The sequence below is a fragment of the Nuphar pumila genome, chromosome 16 (genome assembly GCF_984573655.1).
Source record: "Nuphar pumila chromosome 16, dmNupPumi1.hap1.1, whole genome shotgun sequence".
Taxonomy (NCBI): Eukaryota; Viridiplantae; Streptophyta; class Magnoliopsida; order Nymphaeales; family Nymphaeaceae; genus Nuphar; species Nuphar pumila.
This window is the reverse complement of record NC_143264.1, coordinates 80,232,604-80,254,572: the sequence shown is the minus strand read 5'-3', so window position 1 is coordinate 80,254,572 and position 21,969 is coordinate 80,232,604. Positions and strand designations below refer to the sequence as shown.

The following is a 21,969-nucleotide window of genomic DNA, read 5'->3' as shown; positions in this document are numbered from 1 at the left end:
ACAAGAAAGTAGAAACCCTAGAAGTGATCAATGCTAAGTTACGACTTGAAGATAAGACTTTTCTTGAAGATCCTACACCCTATCGTCAACTAATTGGGGCACTTACCTATTTATCCATCACTTGAGCAGATATAACTTATGCAATTCATTCTATCAGTCAATTTTAGCATGCTCCAACCACTGTGCACATGAGTGTTGTGTTAAAAATTATCAAATACATCAAGAATATTATAACAAAAAGGCTTTTATTATCCTCATATTCTTCTCTAAATTTACTTGCTTATATTGATGCTGATTGAGGAGAAAATCCCAATGATAGAATCTCAACTATAGGTTTTTGTGTGTGTTTTACGAGATTCTCTAATTTTGTGGAGGTGTAATAAGCAACAAAAGGTATCTTTGTCCTCAACCGAAATAACGAGTAATGGCCACGACAACAATGAAACTTGTATGATTATGAAGTCTTCTCAAAGATATAGGAATAATCATCTCAACTTCTTCGAATCTATGCTGTGATAATAAGAGTGTAATCTACATTGCAAGCAAGCACACCTTCCATGAGCATACCAAACACATTGAGATGAATTGTCATTATGTCAGAGATGAATATCTGAGAGAAACTATTATGTTGTCGTATGTCATATCAGAGTATCAACTTGCGGATTTTTTTCACCAAAACTCTTCATGCACCTCATTTTATGTTTCTCCTTAACAAACTTTCGGTTCTTTCACTGTAAGTTTGAGGAAGAGTGTTAAAATATATGTATACATGTACATATATATCTATATATACATACATATATGCATATATTTAGTTATAAGGTAAATACCTTATAGGGGTATTTTTGTCTTTTCACAATATATAATAAAACTATAATATTCAGTTTTTTTTGTGTTTTTTATTATCCGCTTTTTGTAAAATGCCATTGGGGGCTCTATGGTCAAATTGACCATAGAGTCGTTGGGAGCTCCCAATGGTCCCCATCTACTCTCTTTTAGTTGTATATATAGGGGTGTGTTCCCCCCTATTCTTCAATGCTTGGTGCTTAAACATTTGCTCAATAAAGAGATTATTTTTATATTTTGTGCTCTCTTTAGCCTTTGTTGGCTCTTTGTATTGTCACATAGTGGACTTGTGCTTGTGTACATTGTGTTTGTGCTATTGTATGCCCTTCGTGGCTCATGTTCTTGTACTTCCGCTTACTTCATTATAGTACTTTCCTAGCAATTAGCTAAATTGGGAATCCTGGTCATGACTGGTTATGGATAAACAATAGATTGGTTTCTTTCTGACAATGATCTGTGATTGGTTGTGACTTTCTATCAACTCTGATAGGGGTCTGCCTTACCCTGTCAATCCGAAAAGAAAAAAAAAGAAAAAAAATGTCAATACAAGACATAGTTAGGTATGTCTTTGACAATGATTGATTTTCTCGAAACAACAATTATCAACGTATATTAAAGGTTCAACAACAACAACTACGCCTTCATCCCAAAACAATTGGGGTCAGCGATATGAACCAAAAAAGAAATTCATTTTGGGTCTTCCACATGAATCCTTTTCCTCCAATCATTTCTATCCAACGCCATGTCCTCGGTGAGGTTCAAAGCATTCATATCCTTTCCTATCATCTCCATCCAAGTCTTCCTAGGCCTACCCCGACCTCTTTTAACTAATATATTTTCCCATTTCTCCAACCTTCTAACTGGAGCATCATTAGGCCTTCGCCGAATATGTCCAAACCACCGTAAACGATTCTCTCGCATCTTATTTTCAATGGGTGCAACACCTACCTTCTTACGTATCTCTTCGTTCCGAATCTTATCTTTTATTGTATTTCCACACATCCATCTAAGCATCCGCATCTCAGCTACACTCATTTTTTGAATATGATGTCTCTTGGCAGCCCAACATTCCGTACCATATAGTAAAGCGGGTCTAATAGTCGTCCTATAAAACTTTCCCTTCAACCGCAATGGCATTCTACGATCGCACAGCACTCCAGTAGCACTTTTCTATTTCATCCACCCAACCTTTATCCTATGATTTACATCTCCATCAATTTCTCCATACTTTTGAATGATGGATCCCAAATATTTGAAATAATCATTCACCGGTATATCTTGCTCACCAAGCTTCACTACACTCCCATCACTACTTCGTTGCTTACTAAACCGACATTCCATATATTCAGTCTTACTCTTACTCAACTTAAAACCTCTAGCTTCCAATGTCTGTCTCCATAATTCTAACTTAGCATTAACCCCAGCTCTAGACTCATCAATCAAAACAATATCATCAGCAAACAACATACACCACAGTACATTTTCTTGAATTGATCTCGTAAGCTCATCCATCACTATCGCAAATAGGAAAGGGCTTAAAGCAGATCCTTGATGTAACCCAACCGTAATCGGAAAATTGGTTGTCACCCCTCCACAAGTGCGGACATTGGTTACTACTCCTTCATACATATCTTTAATTATACTAATGTACTTGAGAGAAACACCTTTCTTCATCATTGTCCACCAGAGAACGTCCCTAGGTACTCTATCGTATGCCTTCTCTAAATCAATAAAAACCATATGCAAATCTTTGTTCCTCTCTCTATATCTTTCAATAAGTTGTCTAAGAAGATGTATAGCTTCCATAGTTGATCTTCCAGGCATAAAACCAAATTGATTCTCCGATATCATGACAACCTTCCTCAACCTAGACTCAATCACCCTTTCCCAAAGTTTCATAGTATGACTCATGAGTTTTATACCACGATAGTTTGTGCAATCTTGTATATCACCCTTATTCTTATATAAAGGCACCAAAGTACTCTTCCTCCACTCATTAGGCATCTTATTTGTTCGCCAAATCAAGTTAAAAAGATTTGTCAACCATTCTAAACCTTTCTCTCCCAAGCATTTCCAAGCCTCGATAGGTATACCATCTGGGCCAACTGCCCTTCTTGATTTCATTTTCTTCAAAGCCTCTGCAATTTCTTTCTTTTGAATCTTGCGCATGAAGTCACGATTTATCTCATGAAAAGGAATGGAGAAGTCTCCAAGATCTTGAGCATGACTATCATTAAATAGCTTATCAAAATAATCTTTCCATCTCTCCTTAATCTCCTCATCTTTGACTAAAACCCTTTGTGTTTCATCTTTGATACATCTAACCATACCCAAATCCTTCGATTTCCTATCTCTCATCTTTGCAAGCCTATAAATATCCTTCTCGCCTTCTTTGGTATCCAACTTGTCATAAACCTCCTTATATACCTTAGCCCTCGCGTTTCGAACAACTTTTTTAGCTTCCTTCTTTGCTATCATATACTTCTCCAAATTCTCATTATCACGACTCTTACTTAGATTTCTATAGCACTCTCTTTTAACCTTAATAGCTAATTTGACATCCTCGTTCCACCATGATGTATCCTTACCTAGTGGTGCACCGCCTTTAGACTCACCCAATACCTCCTTAGCTACTTTTCTCATACCACCCGCTATCTTATTCCACATTGATTCTGAATCCTCCTCGAGACACCAATCAACTTCCTTAACTACCTGCTCTACAAACATTCCTTGTTTAGCTCCTTTCAGTGCCCACCACTTAATTCTAGGATCTATCCTATGTCTATCCCTTTTGCGGCATTGTCTAATTCTAAGATCTAAAATTAAGACTCTATGTTGTGTAGCTACACTTTCTCCTGGTATAACCTTACAATCGATGCAACAACCCCTATCTCTCTTTCTAAGTAGGAAAAAATCTATCTGACTCGTATTAACCCCACTTTTAAATGTTACTAGGTGAGACTCCCTCTTCCTAAACCAAGTGTTTGCTAAGATCATATCATAGGACAAACAAAAATCTAAAATCCTTTCTCCACTTTCATTTCTTTCTCCTATACCATAGCCTCCATGGATATTCTCAAATCCATCCCTACTAATGCCTACATGTCCATTAAGGTCACCGCCGATGAAAAGCTTTTCTCCATAAGATGTCTCTTGTACTACTCCATCTAAATCTTCCCAAAATTGATGCTTAATGGAATCATCTAAACCTACTTGAGGTGCATAAACACTAATAATATTAATAATATCCGTACCTAATACTAATTTAATAAGTAAAATTCTATCACCCTTCCTACGGACCTCAACTACATTATCTATAAACTGACGACTCATAACAATCCCTACTCCATTCCTATTCCTATTTATTCCTGTATACCAAATCTTATATCCCCAAGGTTCTATCACTTTAGCTTTCTCACCTACCCATTTGGTCTCTTGAAGACATAAAATATCAATCTTTCTCCTACACATAACATCTACTAACTCTACCAACTTACCAGTTAAAGACCCTATGTTCCAAGTGGCTAACCTAATTTTATGGTCTTGGACTAATATTAAAGGTTGATAGCAAAAATAATCAATTTCCAGACACAGACAGATGAACAAGACATCAGAATTATGGAGGACAACCTTGGAGAAAAGAGGGAGAACAACGGGTTTAAAATTATATGGCTATTCACAATTGCTCATCCAAACCTAAAACAAGTCTCCAGTGACAATTTTCAACATGGCAATAGAAAAACTGACACATGACATGGGTCTAAAAGAACCATTAGGCTAAATGAGGGTGAAATAGAAGAGGCTTAAGTTTTAAGTTGACATCTCAAAGACAACTTTATCGTAACATATGATATGCTACAGCAATGCTGATTGTGTGCAGCTTGTGACTACAAGTGAAAGATGGTACACATGATGAACACAAAAAAAATGAGTATTGATATAATATGATTAATATCTGAGAATGATGAGATTGTGGCAACAAACAGCCTGATTCTGCCATGAGCATGTTCAATATCAAATAGTATGTAATGGAATTACCAAAACGTTCTCAGACAGCTTTTGAAAAAATAGTGAAATTTTAATGTGGCAGCATAAAAACCTGGTAACTTTTTCCCAACTTGAATTGGTAGTGGGGCCATCGTTTGTCCAATATTTCTATCTTATTAGCACAAATTAAAAAAAGAATTGCACTCTTCAGGCAATTTTTGTTCTCTTATCTTTATTCTATTTCAAGAATGCAAACATGCATGCAGAGTTTTAATTTTCAGAGAAATTATTTACGCTACTCTGTCTTACTAGAAGATCTCTTTGTCCTTCCTCTATATCTATATCTATCTATCTATCTCTCTCTCTCTCTCTCTCTCTCTCTCTCTCTCTATATATATATATATATATATATATATATATATATATATATATATATATATAAACCAATGATTTCTGTGCAAAATACTTGTAAGTGTTTGTTCCTACAGTTAATTGCTAACACAATTTTCGCATAGCTAATACCAGATAGTGAGATTGACTGAATCACATATACTTATACTTTTTTGCCAGAACTTTACAATAATCTGAGGAAGAAAAAAATTATCAACCTTTCGATTGAGAAAAAAAGTTCACATGAATTGGTCAGCACAACATTTTCAAAAGCGTCCATGAATCCATAAATTTGTTATACAACCTGAAAATTGTTCTTTTATCTTTATATGTCAGATACCAAATGTTAAAAAGTCTATCAAGTGAAAGTAATCTACCTTCATCAAGTGTACTAAATCCTCCTGGTGTTCCTGCCTCCTGATCGGTCATGAATGACTGTAGATACTCGGGAGCTCTATAGTGCACACCTAGTAAAAGACTATAATCCATAATCCTTTGTGTTTCTAAGAAATTGCAATCGATCTCTATTTGCCTGCAGAACCACAAGAGATGATAAGAAACCAAAGAAGCTGAAAAGCTTAAAAAACCACTGATATTGGAATGAAGAGATACTCAAGTAACATAAATTTGGGTAACGCATGTAGAACCAGAATAATTGATGGAACAACAGAAAATGCTTCCAGTTCTTGCAAGCATAATTTTTGCCTCCACAACGATAAGACAGCACAATGTCATAGATGCCTTCATTCAGCAGACCATGGGAGAATAAAGAAGATGCCACTTTTGCAAGTTATAATGTAACAGAAAAAGAACAGCTGTAAGGCTACGTGATACAGACAGTTTACTTAACATGCATATCCAGTACCGACATGATACGACACTCGGACACTTCATGGGCACAATCAAACCAGCTTCACATGGTCAACATTGTGTCATTAAATTTATCTATTTTCTTTTATGATCTTATTTACTTATTTCATATTCACTTGATTTTTTTTAATTTGTCATCAATTACATTACATTTCAATTTCAATTTACTTTCATTATTTGATTTTCTAATTATAGTGATTTAGAATTGTTGTTTTATACATACACACGCATATGTACATCTATGTGTGTTCACAGCCATGCCCCTGTGTCTTAATTATTGAAAATTATTGAATTGTACCAAGTGAATCCGCAATCCGCATCATGTCCTGCTCCCGCATCCGTATCTATGTGACAGCTGTAAGGATATCAAGAAAATATAGTCCAATTGGACCACTATAGTTACAATTTTTTCCCTTTTGAGCAACAAAAAGAGAATTTAAAATCAATGTAACTTAATGCTGATTCTGTGTCACTGAAATCCATTAGCAAAAGAAAGGCAAGGAGAGAATAGGAAGGGTTTTAAAGGTATCAATAGCAATAATAATAACATATTTAAGTAAGCCTTATTCAATGATTCTCTGGTTCTACTAGAGCGCAATTATAGTTAAGAACAAGGTTGCCAAACTAGGAAGCGGGAAACGATATGGGAAGCGGAAGCGAGGCATTTTAAAATTTATACGAAGCGGGAAGCGAAGTTTCAATTTAAAATCGAAATATGAATAAAAAATGAAGCAATATGGAATCAAACAAGAAACAAATAAAAACTAAAATAAAATTGATCATTCTTATATTTCATAATTTTTCTATAAAAGAGTTAAATTTTTGTTAAAATCTAACAATGATGGTTACCAATTTAAAGAAAGTACATGGAAAGTGAGTGAAAGTGTGAGAAAATACATGAACAAGATGAAAAAAAATGTGAGAAAAGTATATAGTATGCATAGACTATGTGTATGAGAGGCATAGAAGAAGCGTGGGGGAATCGAGCTTCCCATGAAGTTTCGGAAGTGAGGAGTATCGCGCTTCCGAAGCGAGTTTCCGTGAAGCGAGCTTCCCACCTACCTCAGAAGCTTCCGGTAACTCTGGTTAAGAAACAGATTTTCTCAAATAAATTACAGTCTCCCATTTTAGAGGTCACGTGATTGGGGAGCCAGGCGTGTAATTCATCTCTGCCTATTATTTAAGGATGATCATCTTAACTTTGTCATTCTTTATACATGTTGATATATAAGCTGGCCTCAGAACTACCATTAACTCTTATTCAAATGCTATGTCAAATGGATGCAGCTGCAGATATTGGGATATGACCATTTTTGTGAAGTTTTCAATATGACTAGTATATAAGGGGATACAGAATGGGAGCCAAATGGAGTATCTGTGTGACAGCCACTTACACAAACCAGGTTAACAGGAAACAGTGACATAATGATATTACTTGGAGACCGTGATGGTCGATGGAAAAGAGTGTAGCTTATGTCTGCATGTGCATGTCAAAACCTCATTGAGCTCAAGTCCATAGATTTATCTCTTGAGTCAGGCCATGTACATCTCTCAATAGCCTATGATAGTAATCTCCTATCTTGCTTTGGCCAATACTGCATAAATTGAAGCCAATTTTGAATTATCACTATGGTGCTGGTTGAACTATAGTTCAACTTGAACAGCTACAACTTTACCAGGTTAACTACCAGGCGTGAATGACTCCTCTGTTCTTAATTTAACTAGATGCAAGTTACCAAAGAATCTCTTTTGCTCAACCTCAAAAATTCTCAATCACCATTATTTTAAACAGGTCTTTGTACAAACAAAAGGAGTTCAAGAAACTCCAAACTTACCACAAGACAAACTGACCACTTTTGCTTTTAAGAAATGATGAACATTTTACAGCTATTTCAAACTTAGTATAACATCTAACGTGATTGGGATGCTTCCTTTTTCCTCACACGTCAGAAACATGACAAACATTTGACAGGTATCTGTTAAATAGGCATAACTTTTTAACCACATATATGTATACATGCGTACACATACACAAGCATATAGGTTCATCCAACACTGAACCCACTTATGTTTAGTAGATCCAAGTCAATGGATGCCCATTATTCATATGCTAGATATTGAAATGCTATGTGTGTTGGCGCATAATGATTGTTTTGAACTTTGTACCCTTGCATGCTTGCATAGTGATTTAAGATATGGTGTTCCATCCATTTTGTGCTTTGATCTTTCAATAATTTCATTTGCTTTCATACACTGAATTCCCTGTCAGGCATGTCACTGTACATAGATCATGAATGATGAAGATATCATGCATACAATAAAAAAAATGGTCAATAAAAACCTCACTTCAATAATGCCTCACACCAAGAAGGCTCCAAATAAAATTGATAGTTCAGATCCAAATCTTTGAGGGTGGTGTTCTCATTAATTTCAATTTTGTTTGTGGAACGCCCTTGAGACGATCCTTTCAGATCAAATCTTCGATGAATTCTCAGTTCTGTGCAAAACATGTTGCCCATTACTACAAACCTAAACTGCACATTCACAAAGCATTTTAAGAAATCATTACGTAGTGTTGTGACATCAAGCATTTAACCAAAATCTTATAAGCGAGAAAGTGCAGAAAGATAAATGGATGGGCATTTTTTATGGTAATAGAATAGAAACATAAGTCGAATACAAGATATCAGTTGCGTTACAATCTTGAAATAAATTTAGTACCTTTTGGCCACCTGTTTTGATCCTGTGAAGCCCAAAGAATTTTGTTATAAGAGTATTTTCATATGTATGAACATGATGGTGATAGTTTGGGAGCATCTGTAAGAGAACCTGCATTTGCCGAAATGCAGCAATCAGATTACCAATTTTTGTTGATTAGTGTATCAGTTATATAATCAATTAACATTCAAATATATAATGAATAAGGTAAAAAGGAAGCAAGATATGAATTGAGATCAGTGAAAAGATGGAGAATTCATGCAACTTAAACAGCAACAATAGCCACAAAGTGATACTCAGCCTCAGTACTAGAGCAAGAAATAGCATGCTGCTTTCAATTTCGGCAAAAGATAAGATGCCAGCCCACCTAAAAACTGCTCAAATTTCAACCTCAAATACTAAGAACTACTGCCTAGTCAAAGAAAACAAAGCCAGAGGTATATTAGCTATGAGGGTGGACACCAATTATTAGTTATGCAACATCATGAATAGCTTTGTCATAGAAGAGCATGTATGAACGACTCATTTTAAGCAAGAACAAGGTTGTTATCTAATGAATTTAAGTCATAGGAGGACCCAATAATATTCTGATAATTTTTATAGCTCAGTAATTCACCATTTGAGATGAAATGATAATTCATGGCAGCCAGTGTAACCATAATCCCTGCAAACACCACATTGGAGAAAACAAGAAACCACAAGCTGTAAAAGGATCATTTTATCTGTAACCTGAAGAGAACAACCTCTATTGACAATCCTGATAGGTAGCTGCACATATAGATACTATCCTTTGTTAAGAAAAATGTAATGTTAATGTATTTGTTTGGGTGTCTTGTACATACCTAAGTATACTTAGGTATACTTATAGCTATCTTGTATTGTTCTTATTTGTTTTGTTTTTGTATTCTAGGTATATTAGATGTATACCTATTATTTGTATTTTGTATTGTAGGTAAGGTATACTCAAAGGCATACTAATTAGTCAGGTGAAGTATGCATAATGTACACTTGTAGAATAGATTAGGGCTATTTTAGGTATTTCTTTTTTTTGTATTTTTTACTTTTTTATTTTTTGTTTTGGTTGCTCCAACTGGTTGTTGGGCCAGTCAATAGGCTTTGACTAGCTGTTAGGATGGTCTAACGGCTTCCTTGGGCATATGCCTCATTATGTGCTTGAGAGAGTGACGGATAGTTAGGCGCATGTTTGTGTGTGTATGAATGACTGTAGTGAGGTTGCCTTGTAAATAATGTGAATATTTTTTTATTAATAAAATTATTTATTTTTTATATTTCTTGTTTATGTTCTTGGCTATGCAGTGTTTGTCGTAGTCAAATGCATTGTGATAATGTATTTGGATTTCATTCATCATTTTTGTTTTCTTCTTGTGTCTCAGATTCCGTGCCACTTCGTGACATCCTCAACACTAGAAAATCTCTACCCTTAAAAGAACAAATTGCAATCAAAACCTGAAAACAACAAGCAGCATCTAACAAGAAAGAGGGATACTCCAAATAATTGAGAGTAGATTCACAAGCATTTACAGGAACTGGAGAAAGTCCAGCCTCAGTGATTCAGAATATATGCATGTGATCATATAAAATAAGGAAACAACAATTATTATAAATGGGAAATGAAGATAAAAAATTAGAAACTACCTGAACTTCAGATTTTCGAAGGGTTTTAATTATAAATCTATCATCTTGAGAGAGAAAAAATACACTTCCACTCTTGCCAGGAGAAGAAAGCTCTCTAAGTGCAGCACTTCCACAAATAGATATCATGTAATCTGCAGCATCTATCAGGAACATCTCACGCAAATTCCTACAAGGACATGGCAAGGTCTATTACAAGCATGAAGATGTGTAAATGTGTTTCTGGTTTGAATAATTAAAGATTATACATCAGAAATTAACCAACTATGATATTAAGAAATAGAAAACTGCTCTGCTAAAAGAGTAACATTCTAGTTCAGAATTCCATTGTTAGGTTTCCAACATTCACTGTCACAGACTATAAAATATTAATATCATTACAGAATTCCATCACCAAAAATGAACAAAAGATGGAGAAATAATGCATGATTTTAACATTATATTACCCATAAAATTTCTACACATAAACAGTTTTTAGTTAAAATTGATATGCTTATCGTTTGTCAATTGTCAGTTGTCCCCCTGACATGAACCATAGTTACATGATACATCCCAGAATTTTCCACGACAGCCATTTTTCATGTTACATCCCACTGATCATCTGGTAGTCTTTTGATGCATAGCCAGAAAATGTTCAGTAAAACTCCACAATTCAGTAATAATCTCTACAAGAACATGACCCTTTTATGAAATGAAGGAATCTGTTGCGAACCCTGATGATGGTTTCATGCTTGAACATCTATGAGACATACTTCATCGCAGAGTGGCAGTGACAGCAGATGCAAAGGTTATTCACAACTCTTATGATTATGCCTTTGCGTGTCCTGAGAAATCCAAAAGCCACAGCTAGTTTCTCAATGTGATACACAAGAATTTGCTCCTTTTCTTCCTCTTTGATATCAAACAGAACATTTGATGTGTTTGGCAAATAGCATGCTGCTTTCAAGAGTGGTGATCAGTGCAAGCGTTTTACTGATCGCCTCATACTGAGGATCACCTTCATCTCCATCAAAAGAATTATGGACCCCAGATCCAACCTCAATCAGACCACAGCCAGGCTCCTTCTCAGTCTCCTCTGCTTCAGCAAGCTGTGCAAGCCGCCTTCTCATTCCATCATTCCTTGCCACTTTATATATATGATAGCAGCATATAGTCACCATCATGGTTGGAATCTAGCTCTCAAATTCTGTGGCTCACAACTTCTCTGACTCTGAACAAAACACTGTCATGGTTTGCACATGGTCCAAGCAAAGAATTCCATATGATTATCTTGGACTCAATCGGCATCTGCTCAATAAATCTATATGCTTCATCAAGAAGCTTTGCTTGACCGGAAGATCAACCATACAACCATACAGATCTATTATTGGATTCATGATACTATTGAGCCAAATAAGGCCTCCATCACTGCATGCGGCCAGTACCCCAACATATCTTACATCATCCAGCTTGATTCTTGCTTCCTTCATTCTTGACAAAGCATCTTGAGCTTCATGGCTGTGACCGCAAATATCCAACCCCATAATCAAAGCCATCTAAGTGAGTACATTTCTCAGGGGCATTTCATTGAACACTTGGACCACCCCTTTGACAAAGCCACATTATTTAGTACATATCCATCAAAGCTGTCTCCAATGTTACATTCACCTTGAACACATTTCTCACCAGAATACAATGAAGCCCACTTCACCAACTCCAACAAGCCCAAGCTCGTATGCATAGCAATAACACTCACCATTGTCACCTCATTAGGTACCTGCTCTAAACAATTTAAGTGCTTCATCAGCAAAACAAAACACTCTATAACAGCCAACCACAAAACCTTATCTTTGTGAGGCATCTCGTCAAACACTTTGTGTGCAGACACTCTGTCTGGCCAAAACATCCATACAAATCAACGAAGGTGTTCTGCACAAAGACACCAAACCAAACCCGAATTTCAAACTCAACCCATGAACCTCCTAATCCTTCTAGTGAAGAAGGCAAACCCCCACATTGAGAACAAAGGGGAAGGTCCTGGTTGAGAGAGACATGCTGGTGCATGGAGGCAAAGATAGGGAGAGGGACAGAGAGCATCAGATAGGGATTGCCATTTGCATAGTCATAAATCATGGTGCTTCACACAATCACGTTGGGATTATGAATTTGATCAAAGATGGATAGAACGTGGCTCAAGCTTTCATTTGGGGACAGGCAGGAGAACAGGATCCCTCTTACTGCAAGGGGCATGTTGCATGCCCTGTGTTGTCAGCTGTCATAAATAGGTACTTGGGGTTTTTGCATTAAATACAAAAGGAGAGCACATAGCAGCACCATGGCTACCAGTACTGCAGTTCACCCAATATTTGAGCTTTTTGGTAGCATGTACCCGTATATGTGCAAGACCAAAAACAATGGTTTTCAAACTTCATACACATATACAATTGCGCAAACTGTTAATATATATATATATATATATATCCCATCCAGGGCATTTTGGTCATTTTACCCTTGTAATAGAGTCTGTTTACTAGGGACAGATTTGTCATTTTTCTTTATTTTTAATATTGCCATTTTTATTTAGTATAGGGACTCTATGGTCAAAAGACCATAGAGTCGTTGGGAGCAATCCCCAAGTCCATTTCAAAGTGTATATATAGGGGGTTTTACCCCCTCCTTTGACAATGCTTTTCTTAAGCATTTGTTAGAAAATAAAGACTTTTTATACTGTTGGTGTTCTCTTGATTGACCTTTAATAGCCATTGTATGCACTTTTGTGCTTTTGTGATTGTGTATAAATAAAGCCTTTTGTATTGTCCCTTAGTGGACTTGCATTTGTGCTTAAGCACACTGTATTTTGCATTTCCGCTTGTTTCATTACACAAACCTCATACAATCAAGTGACAAGAAAAAGCACAACATGAAATAAATTTATTTTCAATGCTTTTTGCAAAACCAGACCTGAATCAAAGTCACGACATGCAATGGAGCTATAGAACCCGTAAATTAAAGTTTAAATTTGTTGTCACAACAAAGAGCATAGAACAATGAACAAAATCAAGAAAATGAGCATGAAAGACATTTCTTCCTCATCAAAGTTCAAGTTGGAGATCCAAGCAATCACCTAAAAACCATTGGACAATAATCTTTCCACTTAAAATCAACTGATTGATGAGGAGGTGTCAGTTGGGAACCTTCTCTAGGAAAATTCATCCAAAAGCATGCTCGAGGACCAAAATCGGATGCTCGAACCTCCCTTCTCTGCATGGGAGTGATCTTTCCCACAGTGTATCTGGCAAAAGAAAAGGGGGAAAATGTAAATTTTAAAACATGCACACAGACACAAAAACAAACCGAAAACATACATGCATGATCTTAAAGGGCAAGAGAATCTATGTAGTCAAAAGCGCAAGGCGGTGCCTAGTCGGTAGACCCCTAAGAAGATTAGTCGAGGACTAGAAGGGACTAGTCAGTAGCCCAATTAAAATATAAAAAAGTACGCAAAATATACATAAAAATATATATAATTCTTTTACTAATAAGAAGTTTTTGTTACACAAGTACAAAATTACACATGCTTTCACAAAATATATTAATATACATAACCAGAATATACATACATATATATATAATTGTATACACACAAATATATATATATATATATTTTTCAATTATTCATAACATATTCAGTATAATCAACAAAATATGCTTTCTATCTTTCACATAAGCACAATAACACATACATATATAAATAAATTCATAATACTAAACATGCTTTCAGGATTTTATAGAAAAATTCATTAGAAAAAAAGTAACACACACATATAAAAAACATAATCAATTAAAATTAATTGTGCATGCTTTCAATGTTTCACAGAAAAAATCCCCAAAGCAAAGTAGCACACACACATATATATAAATATAATAACTAAGCATGTTTTCATGATTTTACATAATAAATCACACAAACACACGCACATGTATGTAATTATATATATACAAAAAATAACAAAATATATATATCAGAATAATAAATGACTAAACTGTCCTCGTGCCTAGGCGGAGGCAGCTTAGTCGCCGACTAGGCGCCTTAGCCGGTGCCTAGTCAGCAAAATTGGTACCTTTTAAGGTAATCACCTAGGAATTGCAAAGCCTAGGCATTTTACTTATGCCTAGACCGACTAGGCAGACTAGTCAATGCCTGGACGGGGCTTTTGACTATATAAAAGAGAATACACAGATCCAACCAACCATTTATATGTCAGAAAAAAATAAAAGAAAAGAAAAACATAAGTTAAAGTAGGATATCTAAGACCTTGCAAAGATGTTAATAGGAACAAAAGAAAGCAATGAGAATGTTCGGAGATATCTTTCAGAACTAATGAAAGTTGGCAATCTATAGGCTTAGATGTCATAACCAGATATGGCTATGACAGTGAAGTACTGAAAATGATTTCATAAACCTATTCAGTATTCTGCTATTCTTAAGATGTATGTTAGAATTTAAAAAGATATCCAAAATATAATATTATTAGACTATTATTAGATCATGCAAAATTTATAAAAGCAACTACCAATACTATACCCGAATATGCACATGGTGTTACACATGAATTAGAAGAAGGGAAGAAAGCAATTGGAAGCAGTGCAGTATTAAATTTTGAAAGCAAGGACCATGAACCTTGCCTGATCCCAAGCTGCAGGTTGAGCATCAGATCGTAACTTCTGTGGCCTTTAATGATGGTTTCACCTGGCTTTTTGAGGTCCTTTGAAAGTTTCTTCTGCCTCCTTTTGGCACTCCTGGATAGCGATGTCAGATTATTGTTGATTACCAGCTCACTGATAAGAACACCTTGCATGTATTCCCTTTCTAGAACAGGCATGTTTGTATCCATCTCTTCTTCGTTTTCTTCTAAAATGGCTTCTGCAGCTTCCAGACTACAGCGCCCTTCCAAAGACAAGTTCCTATTGTTGGAGTATTCCGAGTTCTGGAGGACACCTTTGGGAAGGTTAGTGGATGAACCACGATGAGGCTTAGGAGGCTTGTGAAGGTTGAGGTTTCCCATTTCCACAGAAGAAGCATGACCAATACATGGACTATGCTGTTGCTTTATCATATTTGGTATGAGGCCACCTTTTCTTAAAGCACTAGAGTAAAGTTCTTGCACTGCAGGAAGCCTACCACCCTTAGGATAGAATGCTCCTCTTCCATCTTTCAACCCCCGGGTCCACGTTCCAACATAGCACCCACCATCAACCCAGGTATAAACTCCAAAACCATGCATCATGCCACCCATCCAGTTTCCTTTGAAAGAGTCCCCATTTGTCCAAGTAATGACACCTTTCCCATACAAATTTCCACCTTTCATAGTTCCCGTATAAACATTTCCATTGGCCCAGAAATACTTTCCATGCCCTTCTATTACACCCTCAACCCAAGAACCCCCAAAGACATCTCCATTAGGAAAAGTTTTCCTTCCAGATCCATGTTTGACATTAAAATGCCACCCCCCCTTGTATGTAACTTTATCAATCCCAGTATATGTTCCATTGCCATGCATATAACCACCAGAGAATTCCCCTTCATAAATTGCTCCAGAAGGCCATATAATCTTGCCATGTCCATTTAGCATTCCTCTTCTCCATTCACCATCATAAATGTAACCGTCAGACCAGACATACTTCCCAAAACCCTCTGGCATGCTATCCAGTAACGATCCAGAATACAGATCCCCATTTGGAAGTACTACTTCTGCGACCTCACTGATATTGGATCCAACAGGTTGAGAGGTCTGTCCATTAGACAGTATAGGACAATGTTCTCTATCACCAAATGAACTTGCATCCTGTCCTTTCTCAGAATGAGAATATACTCCATCATCATCATCATCATCATCAACATGAGCCGCAGGGCCAGACATGCATAATGTACAAGCAAGTTCAAGTTCTCACGATTCAGAAAATTTAGGTTTCTACAAATGCCAAAAGAGAAAAGACAATCCCATCTTAAATTATAAAAAAAAAGAAATTAAAAGAAACCAATCTGGCATAACATATCGACCAAGAAAAGACAGTCAGATCAGAAGATCAAATTCACTATATGAAAGAAACAAACTAAAAAATAAATACCATTCCGTGGCACGAAGACATTGCTGTCAGCTAATCTAACTAATAATCATGAACTAACTGCAACAGTTCTTCAGGATAAAAATTACAGAACTAAATAACTATGGAGCACTTTCAGTCACCCACATAACTTATTCAAGAAGTGTGGTAAGAGACCAATTATCATGCCAGAACATTGCCAGATATCTGAAGGAAGAGTTGCAAGAGAACTGAAGGGTTTAAATATAGAATGCAAAGAGAATGCAAAACCTAATGAACAATTGCCATACTAGTTTGAACCTGATTTTCTTGCTTAATTAGTAACTGTTCTTTTGAGCAGATGGCTTTCCATTGTTAAAGAACTATGGAGTAGCACGACTTTATTACAAACTAACCAAACAACATAAGTGAATATGCTTGCAAATGCAAGTCACAATGGAACCAGAATATATTGTAAGCCTTGATACTCCCTTGAGTAATTGACAGGAACAACCAACAAACTCTGCCACTGTCTAATATACAGAAAAAGTTTCTATGCTAAAAGTGAAATACTTCGTGTCATCCTCCACTAAAAACCTAAATGACCCAAGTTTTGTTATTTAAAGCCACTACATCTTTTGAAGCCAAGAAAAATACAGAATACCTTGCAGGCTAAAGGAATATGTATTGTACATTATACATTATAATGGGAATTAAGCCATTTTGTACTGGATCTCTGTATGCTTGACTTTTTATGTGCATAATAATCTTTTCTGTTTAGCAAAACACCTTATCCTGACAGTTTCAAATGACTCTGTTTCAGGTCCATCCAGTCCCTCAACACAAAATAACTGTCTCAGGCCTACAGAATCCCACAACACAAAAACCCCTTACGATGATGTTTTTTTGTTCGTATTCTATTAAACATTTTTCCTGAAATCTGGAATTAAAGCATATCTCACTTCTGTGAACCATTACCCTCTCCACTATGTGGTCAAAGCCAACTTGAGGATTAGAGTGCACTGTCTCCACTCACTATGTCCATAAAAAATGGTTATTAAAAGAATGGTATTTTCCACCAATGCCGAACTCCCATTGTAGAGCATTTCCACTAGCCTATGCATTGTATGTACACCATGTCTCACAAGCTATGCAACTTGCATCAGCATGTATCGCTTTTAAGTATACCTTACAAATCATCAAGCACAAACCTTTGCCAACTTGTGTGCGCCATCATGCATCAGAATGACTTCATCATGAATTATCTTCTGTACCTCTACTGGTGAATTCTGGATTATTATGGGAGCCACTTCTATCCTTATAAGCTTCATCCCAATTTGAGGTTGAAAAGTTCAAACATGTATAGAACCAGATCAACTAAGGAAGGGACACTACTTATTTATCTTTATTTCTTTTTATTTTTGGAGAAACCAATCAAGCATTCTTTACAAAAAATGCACATATGCATTCCAGACCAAATTCAGTAACTTCGTAACCTCAATATGTAAAAATAGTAGGAGTCATGGTAGTGGCAGCAGCACTACCACCCATGGAGACAAAAGTAAAAGACAGCACTTTGCTGGTGAGGTATTTACCAGCATATTCTGAAACTTCTAAATTTATCACGTTTTTATCAGGATAATGTAAGTAAATTAAATGAATAAAATAATATAAGGAAACCATATAAAATCTTGAAATAATTAAAAATCAAACTAATATTTTTTGCTCAAGAAATTGCTTGATAAAACATTTTATGATGTTCTTATCTAGCAATAAAATAACGATATTTTCGATATATTGCAATTTAGTTACTGATTTTAACTTTTTGTACAAATATTGCATTTTTGTGATTTTCAAGAAATATCGCAATATTTGTCACTAGGCTACCAGCCTACCATCACCACCACTAATGATAACAACGATGTTATACACCAGAACTGCAGCTGATTATTTTCAACCCGAACCATGGTCTCAACTGATGCAGCTTGCATTGCAAATTCAAGCCTAGTATGCGGCACTTCCTTTTACAACTGGCAAGAATGTATAAAGGGCCTAAACTAGCTATACTTGATTTCAAGCCTCACCATTACCAAGACATTAGAAAACCACCGAAAGTGAAAGCTCAGTTGTTATTACACAAATAGCAGTCATTATCTTCTGTTCTCCCATGTTCATCTCCCTTCCCCGTTCAACAAAGTTTCATGCTTCCAACATCCAGAACCAAGTATCTCTATATAAAAGACATGCCTACCAGTTTCTGCCATAGCTGCCTTATACCAATCACAATCAAAAGCCAGTTTCTATTGATCCTATACCAAATTCCTCAGGGGCAGTGGTTCCCTCCATGATGCTATATCTATATAAGGCTTCTGTACATCATTTGATGCCAAATATCAAAGGAAAATCATAAAAAAGATCGGTGGATAGTATGAATTCTAAGCCTCTGGCTAGTTTATTTTACTCCAATACCCTTTTTTCTCTTTGGGAAGAATACAGATCCTAATCAATGACTATAGATAGACCGCAAACCATGCTAAGATCTCGCACCAACCATCAACTCCAAATCTCAAAAAACACCCACATCACCAACCAGAACCAGTATTAATAATTACAGCAAAAGAAAAAGACCCAATTGATTACACACTCTCTCTAACCAATTCCACTCTGAAGTCTCAACACAAGATTTCCCTTCATCATACAAGACGCCAGAGAATTTTAAAAGAAACCCACAAAGGGAGAAAAGAAATCCCAAAATTTGAGAAACAAAAACCCACAAAAGATCACAACATATTTCCCCTTATAGTTTCTTGCAATACATAAAAAGTACAGCAAAAAAAACTGAAGAAAAACAGAAAAATATAGATACCTATAGTGATCTGAGATTTTAGGACCTGGCTCGGATGGGTGTTCTCTGATTGTGAGATGAATTCACCTGTCTTTGTTCTCTCATGGCGGCAAAATGGTGACCACCTTGCCTTCAACACCCCAATCAACTCCAGTCGAGTTTCTCTATTTTGATGGTATAGCCTGGCTGCCCGCCCTTACTGTATTTTAATTTTATTTCTTTTTCTTGCTTTTTGGGGGATCTTGTCATGTGTTGATCCAACTCCTTGCCGAGGCTAACGGCTCGTCTTTTATTTCTCTCTCTTTTGGACTATGGTACAATATGAATGCACGTTGATAGTGGTTATTTTCTGGGGCGTCGTATGATTTCCTAACTTCCTTACTAGTTAATTACATCGTATCTTGTTGTTGGTAAAAGAGGTTCGTTAATTTAATGGCGATATTCCCCTCTTGGTTTGTTTATCAATTTTCATATTAGTTAAAGTCAGGTTCAGAACAATCTTTTTGTGATCAATGATGTAAAGGACCATAAGGTTATTACTTAATAAAGGACCAAGAGTGGCACCATGAGCTCGTGGCCGTCAGGGCTCTAGTAAGTACTTACCTTGACCTTGACTGGCTCATGGGTTGGACTCGGGTCTTGGCGCAGCTGGGTCAGATCAATTGGATTGCGGATGTGAGCTTAGTCAATGGGCATTCTTTGGAGACAAAACTAACCTCCGATGTGGTCATCAGCCAAAATGGCCTTGAGCTCTTAGATAGTTCATGTGGGAAGCAGATCAGGTCATGCTGAACATGAGCTTTTTGCTCATGCAAACATCGTGGCCGTCTGTTTTGCATTTTAGATGAATGCCACGTAGCGTCTAACTTTTCCGTTAACTTTTTAACTTTTCCTTCAATGGTTAAGTTTTGAATGTAAAAGAAATAAAAAAAATAAAAAACAATTTGTACCACCACAAAAAGGTGCCTACCCTTTCGGGTATCTCTGTGATGCCATTTTTAGTTGCAGAGAGCATCTCTCGATCTCTCTTTCTCGCAAGCCATTAACGACATGAACCTATTGCTCTCAACGTCATTACCCTCTGCAAACCGACCCTTAATAATCTCCTCTTTCAGCATGGATTTACAGTAGGATGATGCAAGAATCTACGATCAACCCCTAATCTCTCTCTCTACAAGGGTTTCTGACGATTAAGACGATCTAGAGCAGAAGCTAACTAGAAGGTGCAAAAAAAAAGGGCTAAATCAATGGTGTTGGTGGTGGCTACTTCCCACAAAAAAACCTTTGATGGGTCTCTCTCTCCTTTTATTTTAATATTGTGGCTTACTGGGAGGTCGAGTTTGATTTTGTAAATTTCTTATTGGCTTTTAGCTTTCTGCAAGCCCTGCTTTGTTTGTGAAGAATCTTTTCTTTACAATGTCATTATCATTAGTCTGTTTTTTTATCTTTTGGTTTGTGGAAAAGCTTTCTGAATTCATTGTTTTTTTGTATGTAGTAAAATTTTGCTGAATTCATTGTTTTTTTGGTATGTGAAAAAATTTGTCGAACATTGATGCTACTCTACGTTCATTGATGGAAGAGGTTAGTGTATGTGTTATATATTTTAAAGCAATGGTCGAATTTTGTGGATTTTCATGGTTTTGAACCTTTTTGCAAGCTCTCTATACCTTTAATATTTTTGTTTGTAAAAAATCTTATTTTTATGATGTCATTAACATTAGATGCTAATGATATTTAAAAATCTATTTTAATTTTTTTTGGTTTGTAGAAAATTTGCTGAATTCATTAATTTTCTAGTCTGTGGCAAAATTTGCTAAACATTGATGAAACTTTGAGTTCATTAATGGAGCAAGTTACAGATTATGTGATGTATTTGCAAACAATGGTCAGGGCAAGTTGATTTTGTTGTGGATTTGATGTCATTGTCATCAAATGATAATTTTTAATACCATGATATTTGAAAATATGTTTTGCTAATTTTTCTAGATTGTGGCAAAAATTGTTGAATTATTAAGATTTGAAGTAGCACATTGCTATTTATGTTTTAACTATGACGAAGCTCTCTTTTTTGGTGATAATTATAAGTTTTTAGTTGGCTGCTAAAATAACCCATCACAACAATTTCTTAAAAAAAAATTGGCATCATCAAGAACATTATGAAAAATTCCTAGGCTTGCCTTAGGTGATGGTCTTTGCGTTGCTTGAGTAACCTAATCATTAGCATAGGCGACATCTCATTCTTGTAAACTGTGAACTGAATTAATTGAAAACACCAAAAAAGTTAAATTATGAAAATAATTTTTGATTATTTAAAAATAATCTAAAATTTAGCAAATGTTATATGACCAACCAGTTTACGAGTTCCATGGTAATGCAACGAACTTAAATAGAATATATATTTTGAATATGTTTATTCTCTAATTTATTTTTTTTATTTGCAGATAAATGAAGATGGTGTTATCCCTTATTTGTTGATGGGGTTCTTGATTTGTGTCATGTGATTTGGAGTAGCTTTTATGTTCTTTGGGATGACTTGGAATGTTGTTGGTGTTTGATCTCTTACAATCGGGTTTGAGGAGTGCTTATCTATTTGTGTA

At 35.9% G+C, this 21,969-nt stretch overlaps 1 protein-coding gene across 2 annotated transcripts in view; it reads right to left on the bottom strand.

Annotated features, from left to right (window-relative positions):
* The window catches only part of LOC149813795 (phosphatidylinositol 4-phosphate 5-kinase 9-like), a 33,540-nt gene extending 13,813 nt beyond the window's left edge, over nt 1–19,727 (bottom strand). The window contains exons 1-7 of one of the 2 annotated variants that reach the window (XM_089991860.1): nt 19,394–19,727; nt 15,130–16,415; nt 13,568–13,735; nt 10,468–10,633; nt 8,815–8,922; nt 8,440–8,627; nt 5,601–5,755 (exon numbers count right to left, since the gene is read on the bottom strand). In XM_089991860.1, the coding sequence (XP_089847986.1) occupies nt 5,601–5,755; nt 8,440–8,627; nt 8,815–8,922; nt 10,468–10,633; nt 13,568–13,735; nt 15,130–16,364 (2,020 nt within the window). In that variant the 5' untranslated portion in view covers nt 16,365–16,415; nt 19,394–19,727. The remainder of the gene's footprint in view (nt 1–5,600; nt 5,756–8,439; nt 8,628–8,814; nt 8,923–10,467; nt 10,634–13,567; nt 13,736–15,129; nt 16,416–19,393) is intronic. The other variant, XM_089991861.1, reaches the window with a different exon arrangement.
* Between the last annotated feature and the right edge of the window lie 2,242 nt (nt 19,728–21,969).